Source organism: Phoxinus phoxinus (genome assembly GCF_949152265.1).
Source record: "Phoxinus phoxinus genome assembly, chromosome: 15".
Taxonomy (NCBI): domain Eukaryota; kingdom Metazoa; phylum Chordata; class Actinopteri; order Cypriniformes; family Leuciscidae; genus Phoxinus; species Phoxinus phoxinus.
In genome coordinates this window covers 2,857,076-2,876,286 of record NC_136890.1, presented here as the reverse complement: position 1 = coordinate 2,876,286, position 19,211 = coordinate 2,857,076, and the positions used below count along the sequence as shown (strand labels likewise).

The 19,211-nt window shown below is 38.3% G+C and overlaps 1 protein-coding gene across 1 annotated transcript; it reads right to left on the bottom strand.

Annotated features, from left to right (window-relative positions):
• Positions 1 to 1,305: 1,305 nt before the first annotated feature.
• b3galt4 (UDP-Gal:betaGlcNAc beta 1,3-galactosyltransferase, polypeptide 4) lies at positions 1,306 to 18,791 on the bottom strand. Its single transcript, XM_079638380.1, has 3 exons — positions 18,497 to 18,791; positions 2,955 to 7,342; positions 1,306 to 2,843 (listed from the first exon to the last, which is right to left on the bottom strand). The coding sequence occupies exon 2, from the start codon at positions 7,219 to 7,221 to the stop codon at positions 6,109 to 6,111; it is 1,113 nt and encodes a 370-aa protein (XP_079494506.1). The 5' UTR covers positions 7,222 to 7,342; positions 18,497 to 18,791; the 3' UTR covers positions 1,306 to 2,843; positions 2,955 to 6,108.
• Positions 18,792 to 19,211: the final 420 nt, after the last annotated feature.

Below are 19,211 nucleotides of genomic sequence, written 5' to 3'. Positions count from 1 at the left end.
CAAGCTTTCATTTCTATCCTTGTGGGGACATTCCATAGGCGTAATGGTTTTTATACTGTACAAACTGTATATTCTATCCCCTTACACTGCCCCTATCCCTAAACCCAACCATCACAGGAGACATTCTGCATTTTTACATTTTCAAAAATATATAATTTAGTATGTTTATTAACCCATTCCCCTCATGGGGACCGCTGGCTGGTCCCCACAATGGAGGTGATCTCAGGTTTTACTATCCTTGTGGGGACATTCGGTTCCCACAATGCATAATAAACCAAGCCCACTCTCTCTCACACACACACACACACACACACACACACACACACACACACATTCACTCTCTCTCTCTCTCTCTCACACACACTCACACACTCACTCTCTCTCTCACACACGCACACACATTCACTCTCTCTCTCTCTCTCTCACACACACACACACTTTCTCTCCTCTCTCTCATACACACACACACACACGTCAGAAATGTTTCTTGAGCATCAATCATCATATTAGAATGGTTTCTGAAGGATCATGTGACACTGAAGACTGGATGCTGATAATCTAATCAGTTTTGATCACAGTAATAAACACATACTCTATGCTGCCCCCTGCTGTTAATGCAGAAACATTCGCTCAGAGAAGAGACTGTGAGAGATGTGGTTGTGTCTGTGTCAGACTCTGCACTGCACTTAGATAGAGTTTTGTGTGTGTGTGTGTGTGTGTGTGTGTGTGTGTGTGTGTGTGTGTGTGTGTGTGTGTGTGAGATAAGATTATGGCCATATTGCCCAGTCATTAATTCCCTGTGTGGCTTGCGTTTGGTTTGGTCTCACCACAAGGTGTCACTGTGGCCTCAAAGCTATATATATATATATTTTTTGGCCTCAAAGCTATATCTCTGACCCTGAGCTCGATTGATGACGTCTGAGGTAAACCTCATTAACATACGGAGGAAGAATTTATTTTTTATTTTTTTATAAATAAATAAATGTAGAAATAAAATAAATGTGGAAAATAAAATAAATGTATAAATAAATAAATAAAATAAAAAACATGGAAAATACAATTATACATAAATAAGGAAATAAAAGTATAAATACTCATTTATATATTTTTTTACATTTCTTCATATATTTATTTATTATTATGTCATATTTGTAATTCCATAACTGAGGGAAGACGTGATCAAAACGTTGCCTTTCATTATTGTAAGTTAATGTTGTTAAATTGAGAAAAACTTTTACATTTAACTTCTACAGCGTATTCAAACACAAAATAAAAGTCTCAATCACCAAAAGCAGCTGCCCATACTAATTCTGATTTCTCTTTAATTGAAAATTGTGCATTTTCATTCATTCCTACATGGTTGTAACATTTAGTTAAATATTATCAGTGCCATCGTTTAAAAATGCTTTATTGACTGAATAACACGTTCAGTTGTTACGCTTTAACATTTTGTACTATATGTATCTATGTATCTTCCTGACAAAAAACAACAATATTTAAAATACTTTTTAAATAGAGGTTATGATTATATATTCAGAAAGCCGCCTCCTAACTTACAATCAACTTGGCTGCATAAGTCATTTCAACTTAAATGACAAGAAACTGACTTTTATGAGTTGAATACTGTTTAACTTGTGTAAAAAAACACAGTCACAGTTCTAGTGGTACAGTTAGTGGGTTTTTTTTAAGACATTAAAATTATTTTTAGAATAAAATTGTACATGAACAGGTTAAGCAAACCAAATGTGTTTATGCCTGAGAACCTTTTATAAAAAGACATACACTGTGTGGTACAGTACACATATGTCCAGTGTCCCTTATTTTCCAATATAATGAACCATGATTGTCCATTACTTCCCTTTTCTGAAGTTGGCGACCCTTTTCATGACTGATGTCAACATGGCCAACGAGATCTGCTTTGTGTACGGCTTGTACACAGGATCTGCAGTCCTAGTTTCGGTTCCCCTTTTGTAACCCTTTTATAAAGATGGAAATAGTCTAGACTGTTATTTCCTGTTATATGCGGACGTCAAACAAGGACAAAACTGAAACTAAAGCAAAAAGATCATGCTGTTTAATAATTTAGCTGGTACCCTTGATTAAAAATGTGTCTTAGATTCAGATCTAACCTTCAAGTCTCATATTAGTGATGACGATGGCGATGAAACTGTTTTAGTTGTGGTTAGTTTAGTTTCATTGCTTTGCTCTGGCTTCCGGTGAATTTTAAGTGTTACACTCTAAAAAATGCTGGGTTGTTTCAACCCAATTTTGGGTCAAATATGGACAAACCCAGCCGTTGGGTTAAATTTTTTAATTACATTTTAAACCAATGATTGGGTTTGTCCATTTTTGACCAAAAATGTACTAGTCTTGAAGAACGCTGAGATCTTCTGGTCTCCTGAACAGCCGAAAACACACAGCACATATATATATATATATATATATGTATATATATATAATCCTAAAAAGCACGCAAACCATTGTTCAAGTGTGCACAAGTCGAGCTTGTTTGATGTGCATTATGTTTGTGTGTTGATCAATGTTTATATGTGAATAAAAGGCTAAATTAAATCTGTTCATCATAAAAAGTGATCGAGTCTCCTCAGAAGATTTGGACCACATTGCTTGATTCATATGGATGAGTTTTACCATGTCTTTGGCCCTGTTTACAGCTGGTATTAAGAAGCGTTTGGTCGATCGGATCAGAAGTGGACTCTAATAAATACGGGAAGAGCTCGAGTCAGACGGGATTTAAACTGTCGGCTGAAGACTCAAGTTTAGTTTGAAGATGAAAAACGCACCGATCACAATATTCTCTCATCTTTCCTGATGTCTAACACACACTCACACACACACACACACACACACACACACACACACACACACACACACACACACTCACACACTCACACACACACACACACACACACACACACACACACACACACACACACACACACACACACACACACACACACACACAGCGCTCGGCTGATCTCAGGTCTGTCAGAGCAGAAACTGAAGCTGATGTTCTCCGTGTGTTTCTCCGTCGTCTCCGGACGCGTTCATATGTAAATTACATGAGCTTATTGTACATTAGATCATAAGATCTGGAAAACACAAACATTTACTCCCCCATAGACCCTCTCCTCGAAGAAATCAGGACAGAAGTGTTTAAAAGTGGACAGAAGAGGCGGATTAAAACACCAGGTGTAAACGGGAATGTGTCTCTCGTCTACTTGTGATCCGATTGAACAAAACGCATCTTTATACCAGCTCTAAACGGGGCTTTTGAAGCTTGAAAATAACCCTGCATAGTCTTCACTTCAACAATATAGATTAATCCTTGTTAAAATCACAGAAGCAGCACAGACATCAGCAGCAGGTTTATTAGGCTACTGTCACTTTAAGACCGAATGCATGGATCCAATATACTGTTACACGTTTTCTTTCTCAACTGTTTACGTTCATAACTGTCATAACCGACAGTTTACCAGGATATTGTGACATGATTTTGTGTGTATTTGTCCGTTCAAACACGAGAAGACGCAAAAGAGATCTCAAAAGAGAGTATTCACACTATATGAGAGGCGGCTCCACAGAAAACGGCGAGTGAGTGCTGCGTTTACTTCTCTTTTGCATCTTGAACGCACGTTTTAAAATCACATGAAAATTCACAAACAGGAACCAAAATTTTAATTTAATAACAAGTATCCGATTCCTGAATTGGATGCATTTTTATTCACTAACTGACTTAATTATTGCTGTAAAAATGTATATGCATTAATAAATGAGACCTTATTGTAAAGTATTGCCGAGTTTTTCATTACTAGAATTGAGTGTACTGTTAAACTATGAGAACTTCAGATTAATAATGAATCAATAATGTCAATGTACTAGTAGTCTACTTTACTGTACAGTTTCAATACTATGTGGGACTAAATTGCCTGACCTTTTAGTGTGTAAAAGTATACTTTTAAGCACAACTAGTTTACATCTACGTTTTTTGTTTGTACTGCAACTACAAGTGAACGTACAGGTATACTGATATACATACGTAAAGCACATTGTTTCGTTTATGAAAGTACACTTTGAAGTATACTCTCAGTGAACTAGTTAAGTAGTTTTATACTACAAGTATACTTAAGTGAACTTGACATCATACTTGTAGTTTTTATATTTTATTTTTGCACTTTGCACCCCAAAGCTGACTTGTTAGTGTTACTATATATAAACTTGAACATGAAAGTATACAAGACAGTATGTAAATCTATGTGAAAAAAGTATTGATAGGCTACTCAACCAAGAGTTAATGCAACTACAAGCCATGGATACCCTAGTGGAAAAAAACTATACCACAAAAATGTATTTAAATTTTTTTTTTTTTTCATACTAAGTATACTACAAACACATTACCATTTACTGACATATCGCTTGAGACTTACTGATATAAATATTATAATTAAACTTTATTTAGAGTACTTCTTTATTGCACATTTCTTAATATTAAAGGGATACTTCAGCATTTAGCATTAAGCTTTGTATCAGTAAAAACCTGTAGTATTTTCAAATTACCGTGCTTCCCTCCCTCATATCCCCCTGAGACGAGAGATTTATGTATTTTTTGTCTGTAAAAAATCTTCCGATGACGCAAAAATCGCCATTTAGCGTCATCGTCGGAGGCTTTTTTGGCCAGAGGTGAGAGACTACAGCCAGTAGGAGGCGCTGGATCCGCATGTCTTCAGCCCGCACATAGAGGATCTCACTCACAGAATGAACAAACAGTGTCAGCCATCTTTTATTGGAAGCTAAGCTAACAGGCTCTTGTTCTGTGGAGAAAGCTAGCGTAGTAGCGGTGACCATCCTCTTTTTCCCGGACATGTCCGGCCGTCGAGATTGTCCAAAGTGTCCGGGATTCGGCTTTTGCTTTCTGCAGTCGCCATTCATTGTTTACATGCACAGCTTTTGTTTCAATCTAACTGATTTCATCCCGATCGGTGAATCTGAATGTAGTGTTTGTTTTGTTAGGTATGCCGGGTGTATGCACTGCTAAACAAGTGATCGGTTGATGTGCGTTTTAACATTGCTAAGAATATTCCCGCTCCTCCGTGAGAGATACGAGACCGGTGCGTCTCACAGGCGCCGCTCATCAGTAATCACGCCACCGGCCTCGCGCCGTTCTCCCGCGGCCGTCAGTCTCGTCCCGCTCGTCACAGTAAACATCATGAATGCCGACTGTAGAACGCAAAAGCCGAATCCCGGGCAGCCTTGTCACGGAGACTCACTAGTAGCCTAGCCTTGTTGTTAAACGGCGCTCTTACCAGTAGGTGTGGCCGCGTAGGGCAGCGAAGCAAGTGCATTCTGGGAGTTGTTGTCTTTCCACATGAGCCACAAATACATTTTCTGGCTTCTGGTCTCCAAATTCAAAAATAATTTCACATTTCTACTACATAAATGACCCATTTTAAATACACATTCATCTTTCCAGAGGTGAAGTATCCCTTTAAGACTGAAATGTGTTTTAATATCACTATTAGTAAGGATGGTGTGATTTCTGTATAATGTCAGTCTTTAAATACAAGATATTTAAAGTGTATCTTAAGTATAATTGCAATAGTTCCACTTTAGCACAATCAAATATACTTCAGTATATCTTTAGTTGAGCTTTTTCTGGAAAACTACAGGACATAAAGTAAAATTAGTAGTTCCAATTTAGCAGACTTAGTACATTTAGTACACCAACAGTACAATTGCAGGGTATTTTTATTAAGTACATAAATATGTAAATGTATTTGTAGTATGCTTAGCATAAAATAAATGTATTTCAAATACATTTTAGTATATTTATTTTTCACTAGGGACTTTTCTATCAGTATAAGTCAAGTATACTTAAGCGTCATTTTAAGTATATTTTTGAGAAGTACATAAATAGTTTACTTTCTAATTTTCAGTTTAAAAGATGTATAGTAACAGCACACTTAGTTTTTTGTAAGGGAAGCAGTGAGCATAAATTCAAGTATTGCATGACATAAAATCAAGTTGCAGTGCATAGTATCCTTGCAACCAAAGACGATCTTTTCCCTTCGGCTTTTTAAAAGATGTTTCATTTTAGGAGTCTCTCCCCAACAGTGTCCCGATAAGCGCTCTCAATTTACAGACACCAAGAGATGTGCGCGTGCCCAACCATGAGCACGGGGCGGTGGGGTGCATTTGTGTCCAGTACTGCACCATGTCCCCTGGTTTGGTGTGGTGGACCGACACCATAGTCTGATAGCAACAGCGGCTGAACGGTACAGCGGGTCCTCCGGAGAAGAGTGGGGAATGGGTCGGTGTAATCCCTGCTGTGTGAGCGCAAATCCCTACAAACACATCCTCAGGGGGCAATGGACTGGGTAATCGTATGGCAACCGCTGCTAGTGAAAGCTTGAGCACTGCAGGTCGAGAAAGTACATACGCCGTCCCGCTGCAGTAATCCGGAAAAACCACGCCAGCGTATGCCGTTTCTGACATGAAGTGTCTACTGGAAGGATTGCGATCCGGTGCGACTTTCATGTGGACACGACCCAAATAAAGCTCGGCGAGTTCACTTTCTGATGCTTTAAAGCTGTGGTTGAGATACTGCAGGAGTGCACTGGGGTTAAACATCACATCATCATCTACTTTTGCCAGATAGCGAGCCTGTGGGCAGAAACGGCGAGCCCATCCCAGCATAGACAGAGTTTTAAGGGTTAAGTTGGCGTAGGAGTCAATGAAGCGACCCTGTATGAGATCCCCGCGCTCCTTTGCCTCTTCCACCAATTCTTTCCCGAGAACCGGGTCCGATGGCTGGCCGACGACGAAGAGGGTCATGACTCGGTGACCCCTGACCTGTATTTCCCCACCCCAGGTGTCCCGAATGGCTTGGCGGGCCTTTCTGTTGGGAGGTGCAGATACAACCAAAGCGATGAGGAAAGGTTTGGCACGTTCGCAGACGTGGACGCTCGGCATAAGCAGGTACTCCTCCGAACGGGTTGGAGGAATACTGTGTGGAAGAACCAGTCCATGAAACCCTTCCACTTTGCTCATGCCCAGCGAGGTCAGCCATAACTCAATGACGTCGATAAAGAGTAAAGCAAGTAAAGAGCCACAGAAGACTGTGATGCAGAGGTAATGCATGAAGCCTAAATGACCTCCTCGCTTTCCAATGCGACCCTTACAGATCCTAAAACTAGGCCCTATCATTTTTACAGATCACGGGACACACTTCTTTACTGATCCTTTTTGGGTATGATTACACATTTAGATCCAGTGAAGGGACAAGAAGATGCATGGTGTCCAGATGTGCTTTTCTCTGCACCGCCAACTGCAAGAGGACAAAAAGATGATCAGGTTATTGGTTAATGGCTGATATCAAGAGGAAAAAAGTACATTCTTTAACTTGTAAGTTTGAGGTCGGTAAGATTTTTTATGTTTTTGAAAGAAGTCTCTTCTGCTCATCAAGGCTGCATTTATTGGATCAAATATACAGTGAAATCAGTGAAATATTTCTATGTGAATATATAGTAAAGTGTAATTTATTCCTGTGATCAAATCTGAATTTTCAGCATCATAACTCCAGTCTTCAGTGTCACATGATCCTTCAGAAATCAGGATAATATGATGAGAAACATTTCTGATTATTATCAATGTTAAAGTTGTTTTAAATTGCAATATTTCACAAGATAACTGTATTTCATAAATGCAACCTTGGTTAGCAGGAGAGACTGCTTTCAAAAACATAAAACATGCCATGCCGCTATAAGCTTGACGTCGACTAGTTGCTGATCATGGCCTATAGAGGGCGTAACAGGATAAGAAATCTTTGAAGTCCACTTTTACAACAGTTAAAATTACAAATAAATGCATATTCTGAGAATGCACCACAACTTTGATTATACCATCTGGATGATTAAAATTGATTACGATAAAGTTAGTATAGAAGAGTAAAACGTCATTAGCATGCGCTAGAGGTAAACAAATAGAGCAAGATGAATCACACTTTGGCAATTGTTGTTTTTATGTGCGGTGAAAAGAAGAGGAGGAAGTGAAAGAGGAGAATATGGATGTGGACATGGCGAGGGAAATGGGGCCAATGAAGTCTCTGGTTCCTTGAGCTTCTGCCTTATCTCTTGTTGACCAGCCCGGCGTTCTCCTGTTGTGTGCTCAAGTTCAAACCTCACCCTGCCTGGTCCTGTCAATCTCTCTCTCTCTCTCTCTCTCTCTCTCTCTCTCTCTCTCTCTCTCTCTCTCTCTCTCTCTCTCTCTCTCTCTCTCTCTCTCTCTCTCTCTCTCCCTCTCTCTCAGAACCTTGACACACACACTGTACACATACCTTAGTGTATAAAAGCAAAGCATAGGCTACTTTCAACTACTTACACACATTTTCAAAACTTTACCTCTTTTTTTAAAAACTTTACACACAACTCCAAGAATTGCACACACAAAATGCAAAATGCCTCACATCTCTTGCAAAATGAAGCACTGCATTACAAACAATACACACACATATCAAAAGCAAACATTTGTCTTACTTTGCAAACACCTTTGCCATTATATTATATTGTTGGATATATCATATACACCACAAAACTATTCAAAACCTAAAGCTCTTCTTTCATGAGTTTCTATGTACATTTCTGTACAAGATTGAAAGTAATTGGCAGAGAGATGTTGAAAAATTCACAGTAAACATGTAAGCAAGATTGAAACCAAACCCTTTTTTTTTTACTGTAAGCGTTTGTGTTTGTGAATACAGTATTACACAGTCCGAAAAACCTATAACTCGACCTTTGGTCTAATTATAGTTCCTATTCTAAGCCATGATTGGTTGGTGTTCAGTAAAGCAATGAGTGTTTGCACATGAGACGAGTGTGTGTGTGTGTATGTGTGTGTGTGTGTGAGGCACTGATGAATTACTGTGGCATTTTGATAGCTTGTGTTTGATAAAGGAAATCAAGATAATTCCTGTTTGATTTTTGTGTTACATAGAGAATTGTGTGAAGTGTTTTGCAGATTTGATGCGTGCTTCTGGTGTCAGATTTCAGGAATTGTAAGGATTTTGTGTGTAAGCAGTTGAAAAAAACGTCTCGGTTACGTATGTAACCCTCGTTCCCTGAGGAGGGTACGGAGACGGCGATACGTCAGTGGATGACGAAATAGGGGTTTCGCTTAGAAGCCTATCACCTTCGAGTTCTAGAAAACGAGCCAATGGCAGAAATTGAATTGCGTAACTGAGTATAAAAGGAGGACGCCGGCAATCTCACATCATGTTTTTCGCTGAGGAGCCAAGACTGAACTTGCATCGCTATTTGTACTCATTGTGAATACTCAGGCCACAAGAAGTAATTAAGCAAGAAGTTTTTTGGGGGGTTTTTTTATCACTTTTACTCAGGACATGCTAGCTGGCAACAAAGGATTCCATTCATTATGCTAAGCTGAGCTAGCGGCGACCCAGCCAAACTAAAACAATGCATGCACTGAGACAAAAATGCATTTGCCCACCTATCTATATGTAGGAAAGACGGTGAATAAGCCCTATTTCAAAAAACGGTGGCGTGTTCCTTTAAACAAACTAAGACACTATCGTCATCGTTTACACACAACGACTCAAAATTGTTCACACTTATTGCTAATGATGTGATCAAACAAACTGTACATAATATAAGCCATTTCAGAGTGCATATGTGACATAGCTGCACTAATGGATGAGGAAGAGGAAGTGTGTGTGGACAGTGTTGTCAGACTGGAAGGTTGTTCCATTCGTTTGACAAGAGACAACATTGTCTGTGATGTGGAGAAAGTCCTCAGGCGAGTCAGCAGGAACACACGAATCAATCTCTCACTGACCTTGATTTTGCAGTTGCATAACATTCAGTATTTGACCGACTGTAACATGCTTTTCATTTAGTCTGATTTGACCTTTTTATCTTTTTCAGTTGGACTGCAGTATTTTTACAGTATGCTGAATATACACACATGATTCGATAGGCCTACTATTCAATATTCAGTACAATACTACACTCACAGTGCATACAGTATACAATATATTCACCTTACTAAGTTGCAATTACCGGTACTATACTTTTTATGTCATTTTTTACTGTATACAATATAATATAATCTGTGACGTTCTGGATTATGTGTTCTCCATTTTTTTATGTAGTGTCTAATGAATGATCTGTAGTTTTTCTGAATTGCTAAAACATTTCTTGAAACCATCACTCACTTTCTCAAAACCTTAAACACTAAACCAAACCTCTGTCTCTTCTGGCAAAATCAAACAATTGCCTCAAAACCATTTTATCTGAGTTTAAAGGGGTGGTTGATTATGATTTCACTTTTGTAACTGTAGTTAGTGTGTAATGACGCTGTTTGATCATAAACAACATCTGCAAGGTTACAACGCTCAAAGTTCAGAGCAAAGGGAGATATTTGCTTTTACAGAAATAGTTTTTTAAGGACTACAACAAACGGCTGGTAGGAACTACACGACATTCCTCCCGGGTTAGTGACATCACCAACCCTAAAATTTACATAAACCCCGCCCCCGGAACATGATTTATAGATTATCAAGACAGAATATGTTAATCAGTGACTATAAGATAACTACACATAAGCTGCATAAATTCATCAACTAACCATTCAGAAATGTCCAGTTCTTCTACATGTTGTCACTTCTTCTTGAGTCTCTCCATCTTTCTGACTCCGGTTTGAACATAAAAGCTAAAAGTGTTTGAAATTTTCAGTGCATGTCTGTGTGAGTGAGTGCACGCTGTTGTAGCTCCGCCCCCTGTGCCGGGAGCACCAGCTCATTTGCATTTAAAGGGACAGACACAAAAACTGTGCGTTTTTGCACACCCAACATGTTGTATAAAAATATCTGTGGGGTATTTTGAGCTAAAACTTCACACACACACTCTGGGGACATCACAGACTTATTTTACATCTTGTGAAAAGGGCATTATACCACCCCTTTAAAATCAAATTTTATCTGTACTCAAAATCAAACAATACTTTCAGATCATACACACACGAGACAATATTATAAACACTACAGATAATTCGTTAGACACTACATCAAAATATGGGGAACACAGAATCCAATGCACGCAGTTACAATAAAAAAAGTATATTTGAACGAAGTAAACAATTTGGGCTGAATGTTAAATATTGTATAGTAGGCCTATTGAATGTCTGTATATTCAGCTCTTGCATACTGTAAAAATACAGTAACGCAACAGCAAAATACAAGGTTAAAAAAAACTCTAAATGAAAAGCATGTTACTGTACACTCAAGGTCAGTGAGAGACTGATTCAATGCAACATTGTGAGTACATTTTGGGACTCTGAACGGACTTTGGTCTCATCATTAGAAATAAGTGTGAATAATTTTGAGTCGTTGTGTGTAAACGATGACAACTGTGTGTTCTAGTTGTGTTAAGCGTTTTGAATTGGATCTCAGTGCAAAATGTGTTTTAGTGAGTGAGAATGTTATTTTGTCATGATTCTGCCTTAGTGTCCTTGATTTTCCCTGGTCGTAAGTCAGGATCATGACAGAATCATGTTTTGTGTACAAGCTCATGGCCAATTGCTTGGGCCATGTACTTGTGTTGCCTCGTCTTCTAGCCCCGCCCTCCTTGTTATCCTCGTTTAGTCATTATTGCTTTACCGGTGTCACCTGTATGTTATCATCAGTCTCCCTATGTAATCCCCTTGTGTTTGCTGTCCTGTGTCGGTTCATTATTAATCCATGTCAAGTCTGAGTAACCTGTCTAGAGTTATCGTCTTGTTGAGCTATTTTCTTGCATCAGTCTTGTCTTCTAGTTATCTGTCAGTATCATTGTCTAGTTAGTCACCATAGTCCTGTCATGTTTTGCCCCCTCGTGGGTTTTGTTTCCCCCTGTTTTTCTGTTATGAGGATAGCAGATGAACCCAAACGCAGACAGTATGAAATCACACGACGTTTATTATAACAGAAACAGGGGAAAACAAAACCCACGAGGGGGCAAAACAAGACAGGACTATGGTGACTAACTAGACAATGATACTGACAGATAACTAGAAGACAAGAAACTGATGCAAGAAAATAGCTCAACAAGACGATAACTCTAGACAGTAGGGCTGAACGATACATCGAATTTTCATCGTCATCGCGATATGAACTCCCGCGATGAACACATCGCAACAGACAGCCTGACACGATGAATAATGCCTGGTTCAGATTAGCACTAACTTACACGTTTTTGACTCCTAAAATCTTGTCGTGGACAAGAAACATGTCAGACTACACGTTGCTTTCCGACCAGTCATCGCGTGCCGTCACACACATTCACTCGCACGCACACACAAACACACACACTCACTGTCCCTCGCTCACTCACACACACACACACGCTCACACGCTCACTGGCGCACGCACACACACACTCACTGTTGCACTCACTCACGTCTCGCCTCGCTCATATATTCAACCCGTCGTGGAGGACCGTTAAAGAATTAAACATGCTATAGTCTTTCTGTCGTGAAGCATCGCAGACGCGACGTAGGTTGTGTCGCCCACTATACGAGATGAAACGATCGAATCTTGCGTCCCGACGCCCGTTGTCGTAATTATGAATCTCCACGACACCCATACGTCAAACGGATCGTGCCAAAATCGCGCTAAAATCGTGTATTCTGAACCAGGCAGGTAATAAACGTTTGACCTATCACGCAAAGAACCTATTAAAGCACTAAGACATGGGAACAGTATAGTTAACAATCACATTTATCGCAAGTCATATCGTCATCGCAATATTAAACAATGCTATCGCACATCGCAGCTTTTCCTCATATCGTGCAGCCCTACTAGACAGGTTACTCACAGACTTGACATGGATTAACAATGAACCAACACAGGACAGCAAACACAGGGGGATTACATAGGGAGACTGATGATAACATACAGGTGACACCGGTAAAGCAATAATGACTAAACGAGGATAACAAGGAGCGCGAGGCTAGAAGACGAGACAACACAAGCACATGGCCCAAGCAATTGGCCATGAGCTTGTACACAAAACATGATTCTGTCATGATCCTGCCTTACGACCAGGGAAAATCAAGGACACTAAGGCAGAATCATGACAGATTTGCAATCATCAGTGTCTTAACTATGTGTACTTGTTTAATGTTTAACAGAAAGAGTGATTTATTTGACTAATGGGTTTGGGCTATTGAGAATTTGGCTCAGAGAATAGGATTTAGTGTTTTAGCGATTCAGAAAAACTGTAATGTATATTGGATTACTATGTCTGTAGTTTTTCTTATGTTAAATAAGAAAAATCTAAAAAAGTGTCATAATTTTTAACGATAATTGACTGCTCTGGTAAAAAAGGAAGTTTCCTGTAATGAGTATTCTCTGTAATGTTCTGTTTGGTTTTTCCTCCGTTTGCTTGTTTGTTTCCCAGTGTTCTTGTTTGTTAATTATTACCCAAACCTGCTCCATTTCATCTTGTGTTGTTAAATGAATGTTTATTGCATTATTTCACTGTCGTGTTTGTTACATGATGGTGTACTGTGTGCATCTTCTATATATGTTAAAATATTTACCATATAGCTTTTCTAGCTTGCGGGAAAGCTGTTGTGATGAACTTTGATTCTTCATGCGGCTTTTCTCTTTACCATCTGTGTTGGTTGTGTAGACTTTAGTGCTAGGTTAGTATATTAACATCATATCACTTAAAAAAACATACAGTTTTTTACTGTAAATTTAAAGCTACACTGTGTGATTTTTACCCCCATCTAGCGGTGAAAAGGTATATGACCATCCTGTGAATATTAGTTTCTGTTCCTCTCAATTCCGATTTCGTTTGAACTCCTACGGTGGCCAATGTAGTCCAAGATTAACATGGCTTCCAGTTCGACCTCGTCCATGAGTATTCCTTCAAGTGATGAGGTTACTTTAGAAAACTATTATAATTTGCAGTAATTTAATTTGTCAGTTAACATATAGGTTATGACATCTATGTAAAATGAATAATAGTTTTATTTTTTCGTAATTTTTTTACCATTTCATTGCTAACATCAGCTATCAGGTAACTATTGGAAACTATGATACAATTTTTCATGATTCTTTGATGAATTAAAAATTAAAAAGAAAAGCATTTATTTAAAAACTACATATTTTGTAACATTACACACATTTTAATGTCACCTTTGATAACTTTAATGCATCCTTACTGAAAAAAAAAATCTGACTAACCAACACATTTTTGAACGGCAGTGTACATTCAGTAGGTTATTATTTATTGCAATATAAACACTGTCAGAGTGATCAACAAGGTATCTCTTCATTTACCAGTCGAAGACGGAGCAACTTTCTGCTCTTATGTATGTTGACTCCGTGCACTGTCAAGGTCTTCATCATGTTTGTCGTGGTACCGGTCTTTGCAGCAATTATTTTACCGCAAATACTGCATCGCGCGCTGTTGGCATCGAGCCTGGAGAAATGTACCCACACTTTTGATCGATTTGTCCACATCTTTAAGGTATTATGTGTGTGTGCTTGCGTCTCATATGAATATGTGCGCGGAGAGTTTGTGTGTGTGCTCGCGTCTCATATGAATATGTGCGCGGAAAGTTTGTGTGTGTGTGTGCTCGCGTCTCATTTGTCTTGTTGATTTGCCTGTTGCGTTGCCGTCTTAATTCTCTTTTTCGCTTCCTTGGCGACTCTGATAAATATCCTCGAGAATAAGAGTGATCCTCCATCAGCAACAGACTTTCAAAAAGGCTTTCAGGTTTTTATATAGCAGTCTCAAGCAATCCCCCTCTTCACATTCGACACGGTGTTAAAACGCGAAAGGCGAAGCTTGAATTAACGGGTATGTCCCTCTTTGGCTAATGTACTTTCAAGATGGAGGGGCAACATGGCGACCGACATTCGAACCCCTCACCCGTATGTATTTTCAATGGCATATTATACACTCACGAGAATACTTTATTACTTGAACGAAGTAAATATACATTAATGAGCACATATATTTTTGAAAGAACTAAGTGTTTTTAGCTAAGAATAAACTAAAAAAGTTACACAGTGTAGCTTTAAGTTCAATCCGTAAAACCTAAAATTATGTTGCTGCCATATTTTCTTTTACATTAAGTGTTGTTGTTTTTTTTTGGTACCTGAAAAACCTAAAGCATGCACTTTTTTTATTTCATTTGTATCTTTGTTATGTATTTGTCCTATTGCTTTATTGCTTATTTTATGACTGAATGTTTACTAAGCTTGAGAACTTTTAGTTAGGCTATTAATGTAATGTGTAGCCTAGCAGTTGTGAAACTTTCATTTTCATTTCCATTATTGTGAAATCATGTCTCATATACTGTAAGATGTTGCCCACCCCTTCTCAGAACTGCATTTTGTTTCTGAGTCAGTCACAACATCTTTCGATCTTTCAGTTTTAAGCGGAAATGTGATCTGAAGTCTGATCTTCTCACTTCCTCTCGGCAGCATCGAGAGAGAGAGAGAGAGAGAGAGAGAGAGAGAGAGAGAGACAGCTTTATTACCAGTGATTAAAGTGAAGGAGATAGCATGTAAACACTGTGGCTGTTGTGGATTTTATAGACGACATAAATTAATCTGGAAATAACCCATGTTTGAGGTAAAAAAAAAAAGAAAAAAAAAGCTAATCTTGTAAAAAATTACACTTTATTTCAATAGTCCACTTATAAGTAATTTTGCAACTACATGTCAACTAACGAGAAGGGTATTCCTGCACAACGGGAGTGGCTGCAGTTTCAGGACCCCAGTTTTAGGACCGCAGTTTTAGGACCCTAGTTTATTGTGACAGCGCCACCTACAGAACTGGATTACCAAAAACACAAATTTAACCCCTTTCGCGGCAAAGATAAAAGATCACATGTTGATCACAACAGATTGTTGTTCAACATTCATTACTCGTTAAAACATCACACTCTTACTTATTTTATCTGGACAAACTGAGCATCATTAGAAAGATTTAAGACTCGATAGTGTTTATGATAAAACTCAAACAGCGAACACAGAGAGATCTGGGTCTCCTCTTCCTGATTTGCGTCAGTAATGTACGCAAGTCTCATTTGCTGAACAGCTGTCAATCATCTCACGTGGTTCATCGTGACAATAATCCTGCCCTTCTGCATGACGCGGTCCTGTTATCCGTGATAACAAAGCTAAGACACATCTCTTCACCTGAAACAAGAAGCTAATAAATGCACGATTTCGAGTATATGTGGTTTGTGTGTGATTTTCGTGCAATTTTGGGTATTTTCATATGAATTAAGAATGTTTACAGTATTGCCAAGCAAGGTGAAGCCATTAGCTGCATATAAATTGCTTTATTATACCATATTTCAACATCTTTTTATGACTTAAAACCATTTTAAACCGCGACCGGAATATGGTACAAATATCCTATCTTACTCGATGGTGGTTTAAAGTGAGCTTTAAGTAAAAGTTTAATATTAATCTTTTAAATTGTGTCGTGTAGCTTGATGCTACTTGCTCTAATCCACCTGCTGCAGGAGCTATTCTATTCCATAATCTTATTTGTTAAAATATATATATTTTTTCTAATGAGACTTAGGATCAAGGTGGATCTTGATGTACAAACTAAACCACCTGGATCCTAGAACTGCGGTCCTGAAACAGCAGCCGCCGCTATATCATCCAGTTCGGTAGGTGGCGCTGTCACAAAAAAATAGGGTCCTAAAACTGCGGTCCTAAAACTGGGGTCCTAAAACTGCAGCCTCCGGTTGTGCAGGAATATACTACTGCAACTAACTCTCACTAGAAAATGAATAGACTGTTAGGTTCAGGTTAGCAGAATAAAATCACATGTAGTTGCAAAGTTACTTTAGTCAGTAAAAAAGTCTGTTGGAAGCATCTAAATAAAGTGTTTATAAGATATTAAGTCTACTATTACTCTAATTAGATTTAGTAATTAATAACTAATAGTTAGTATATATGTACATATAAAAAGTATACATTTTCTACTATATGCTCTGATGTTTGATTTTTTCCCCAATGTAAGAGCTTTGGTGTATCTTCTGTGCTGTAAGATCGAGTGTGTGTGTGTGTGTGTGTGTGTGTGTGTGTGTGTGTGTGTGTGTGTGTGTGTGTGTGTGTGTGTGTGTGTGTGTGTGTGTGTGTGTGTGATGTGCCTTCGTATCAAAATATGTCTGTTTCCATCTCTGCAGACATGAGATAATGCAAGATCTGCGATAAAGTTGTCAAAACAACACCTTTTATATCTATATTTTCATCTATCTTTGACATCTGATCGCTCACGTTAACCGAGTTACAGCAACTATGACATAGATAATTCAGTTTGAGCCTTTCTTATCAGGCCAAAACACAAGTCTCCTGCAAATATATTGTTGCTCTTATTTAGCTCTTTTCTTCTCTTCTCTCATTTAATTCTGCATATCTAACTTCTTTTGACTCGTTCTTTCTCTATACTCTGATCTTCACAATCTGTTTTATCTGGTTTTTATTATAAACTATTATTTACTTGATTAATTTGTTTGTCTCTATAATTTTAAATTTTTACTTTATTGCTTATTCCTTATTCAAATTTTATCTTTGACATAATCATTGCTCGTCTGCCTGGATCTCGCTGTATCAAATGTGCAGCAGGATTACTCCGTTTTCAGCATTTTACCAGATTAGTAAAAAGCATTTATAAATCTGATGTCAACTAAACACAGACTTAAAAGTTCCCTTAAATTTTCAACCAAATTAAATGCTTGAGGGTCTAACGTTATGAAAGTGAAGAATTTGAGACATTTAGTATTGTATTTGCAGTGTAGAAATTATTATTCAATTTTTTTGTGCAATTGTAGGCCTATTATTACAATATGCAAATATATTTATATCCCAATTTTCATAATTAATAAATCAAGCAAAGACTTTTTTGTTTGTTGTACAATTTGATCACTAAAAATGTATAAAGAGTGACCCTTATACAGAGCAACTAAAGGGCATTTAAAATATGATTAAATAGGCTATTCATAGAATTTATGGACGGACAAGAACCAGTCACGAGCTTCAGGTTAAATATTGACTTAAAAACTGATAACCATATCTCCACTAAGCATGCACTGCCTCTCTAAAACACGGACGAATGCATAACGCCAGTGACACGAACAGAAAAGGCTGAGCAGCTGTTCTCCTCCTACAGAAGCACAATGGCGTTATTCACATGACAGTTATTTGTTTGATTAATAAGATTGGGTTGAATATTGCGTTTGACTTCAATGATAAATAAGCATATAAGATTGAAAACGTCGGTAGAAATAAACTCGACCTTGATATGTTATTTGCTCGCGCGTTTACGCTGTCTCATATTCATATAAATATGAATAGAATTCAATGCAACGTGACCGCCCTTCGAGAACGCGCGTCGCTTCTATCAATGCAATGCGTGATATTCTTTATAGTTTCAAATAGAAATGTTACCTTTCCAGCGATGAATCCTCTGAAATTAAAACCACCATGCAATTTTCTTATTTTTGCCATGAAGATGATTTTGCATCAGTTAGTAGCATATTCAAGGCCTTTTCGGACGTCCGTTTCTCCATCGCAGTTTCGTGTAATCCACTGAAGTATAATGCAGATGAAAAGCGAGCATTTTTAGAATATGACCGTCGATTAATAGGAATTATTGTAATCCTAGTAGCCTTATGCCCGCATAGAAACAGCAATGTGCCTCTGATGGGTCGGTCATGAACGATTCGTTCATTTTGAATGAATCTTTAATATGACTCGGGACTACCGAGTCGTTTTCAGAGTGTGATTCGTTAATTTTGTGTTGAACGCGCATGCGCAACATCCTAGGTTCTGTACTGGAAACATAAATTAATTTAGTTCATCTCTCGAGTCTTCGGGTTCGGGTTCGGGTCTGAGTCTTTCGGTCTTCCTGTCAGTCCCATATAGAGCCTATGCTGTCTGATTCTTCTGATTCTTTTGTCACATGTGACAGCATTGGACACAGAACTAGTTAATAATTCCCTAACTTTCTTACAAACAAGCGCACAGACCGTTTTTTTAACAGTTAGTAGCCTACATGCTGCGTTTTTGGTCTCAAATAGCTTTTTTATTTCTTACAATTTGTAATTTTTATCATTTCTGTCATAATGGTGCTTTTCCATGGTAGCCTACTAAAGAGTGGGTA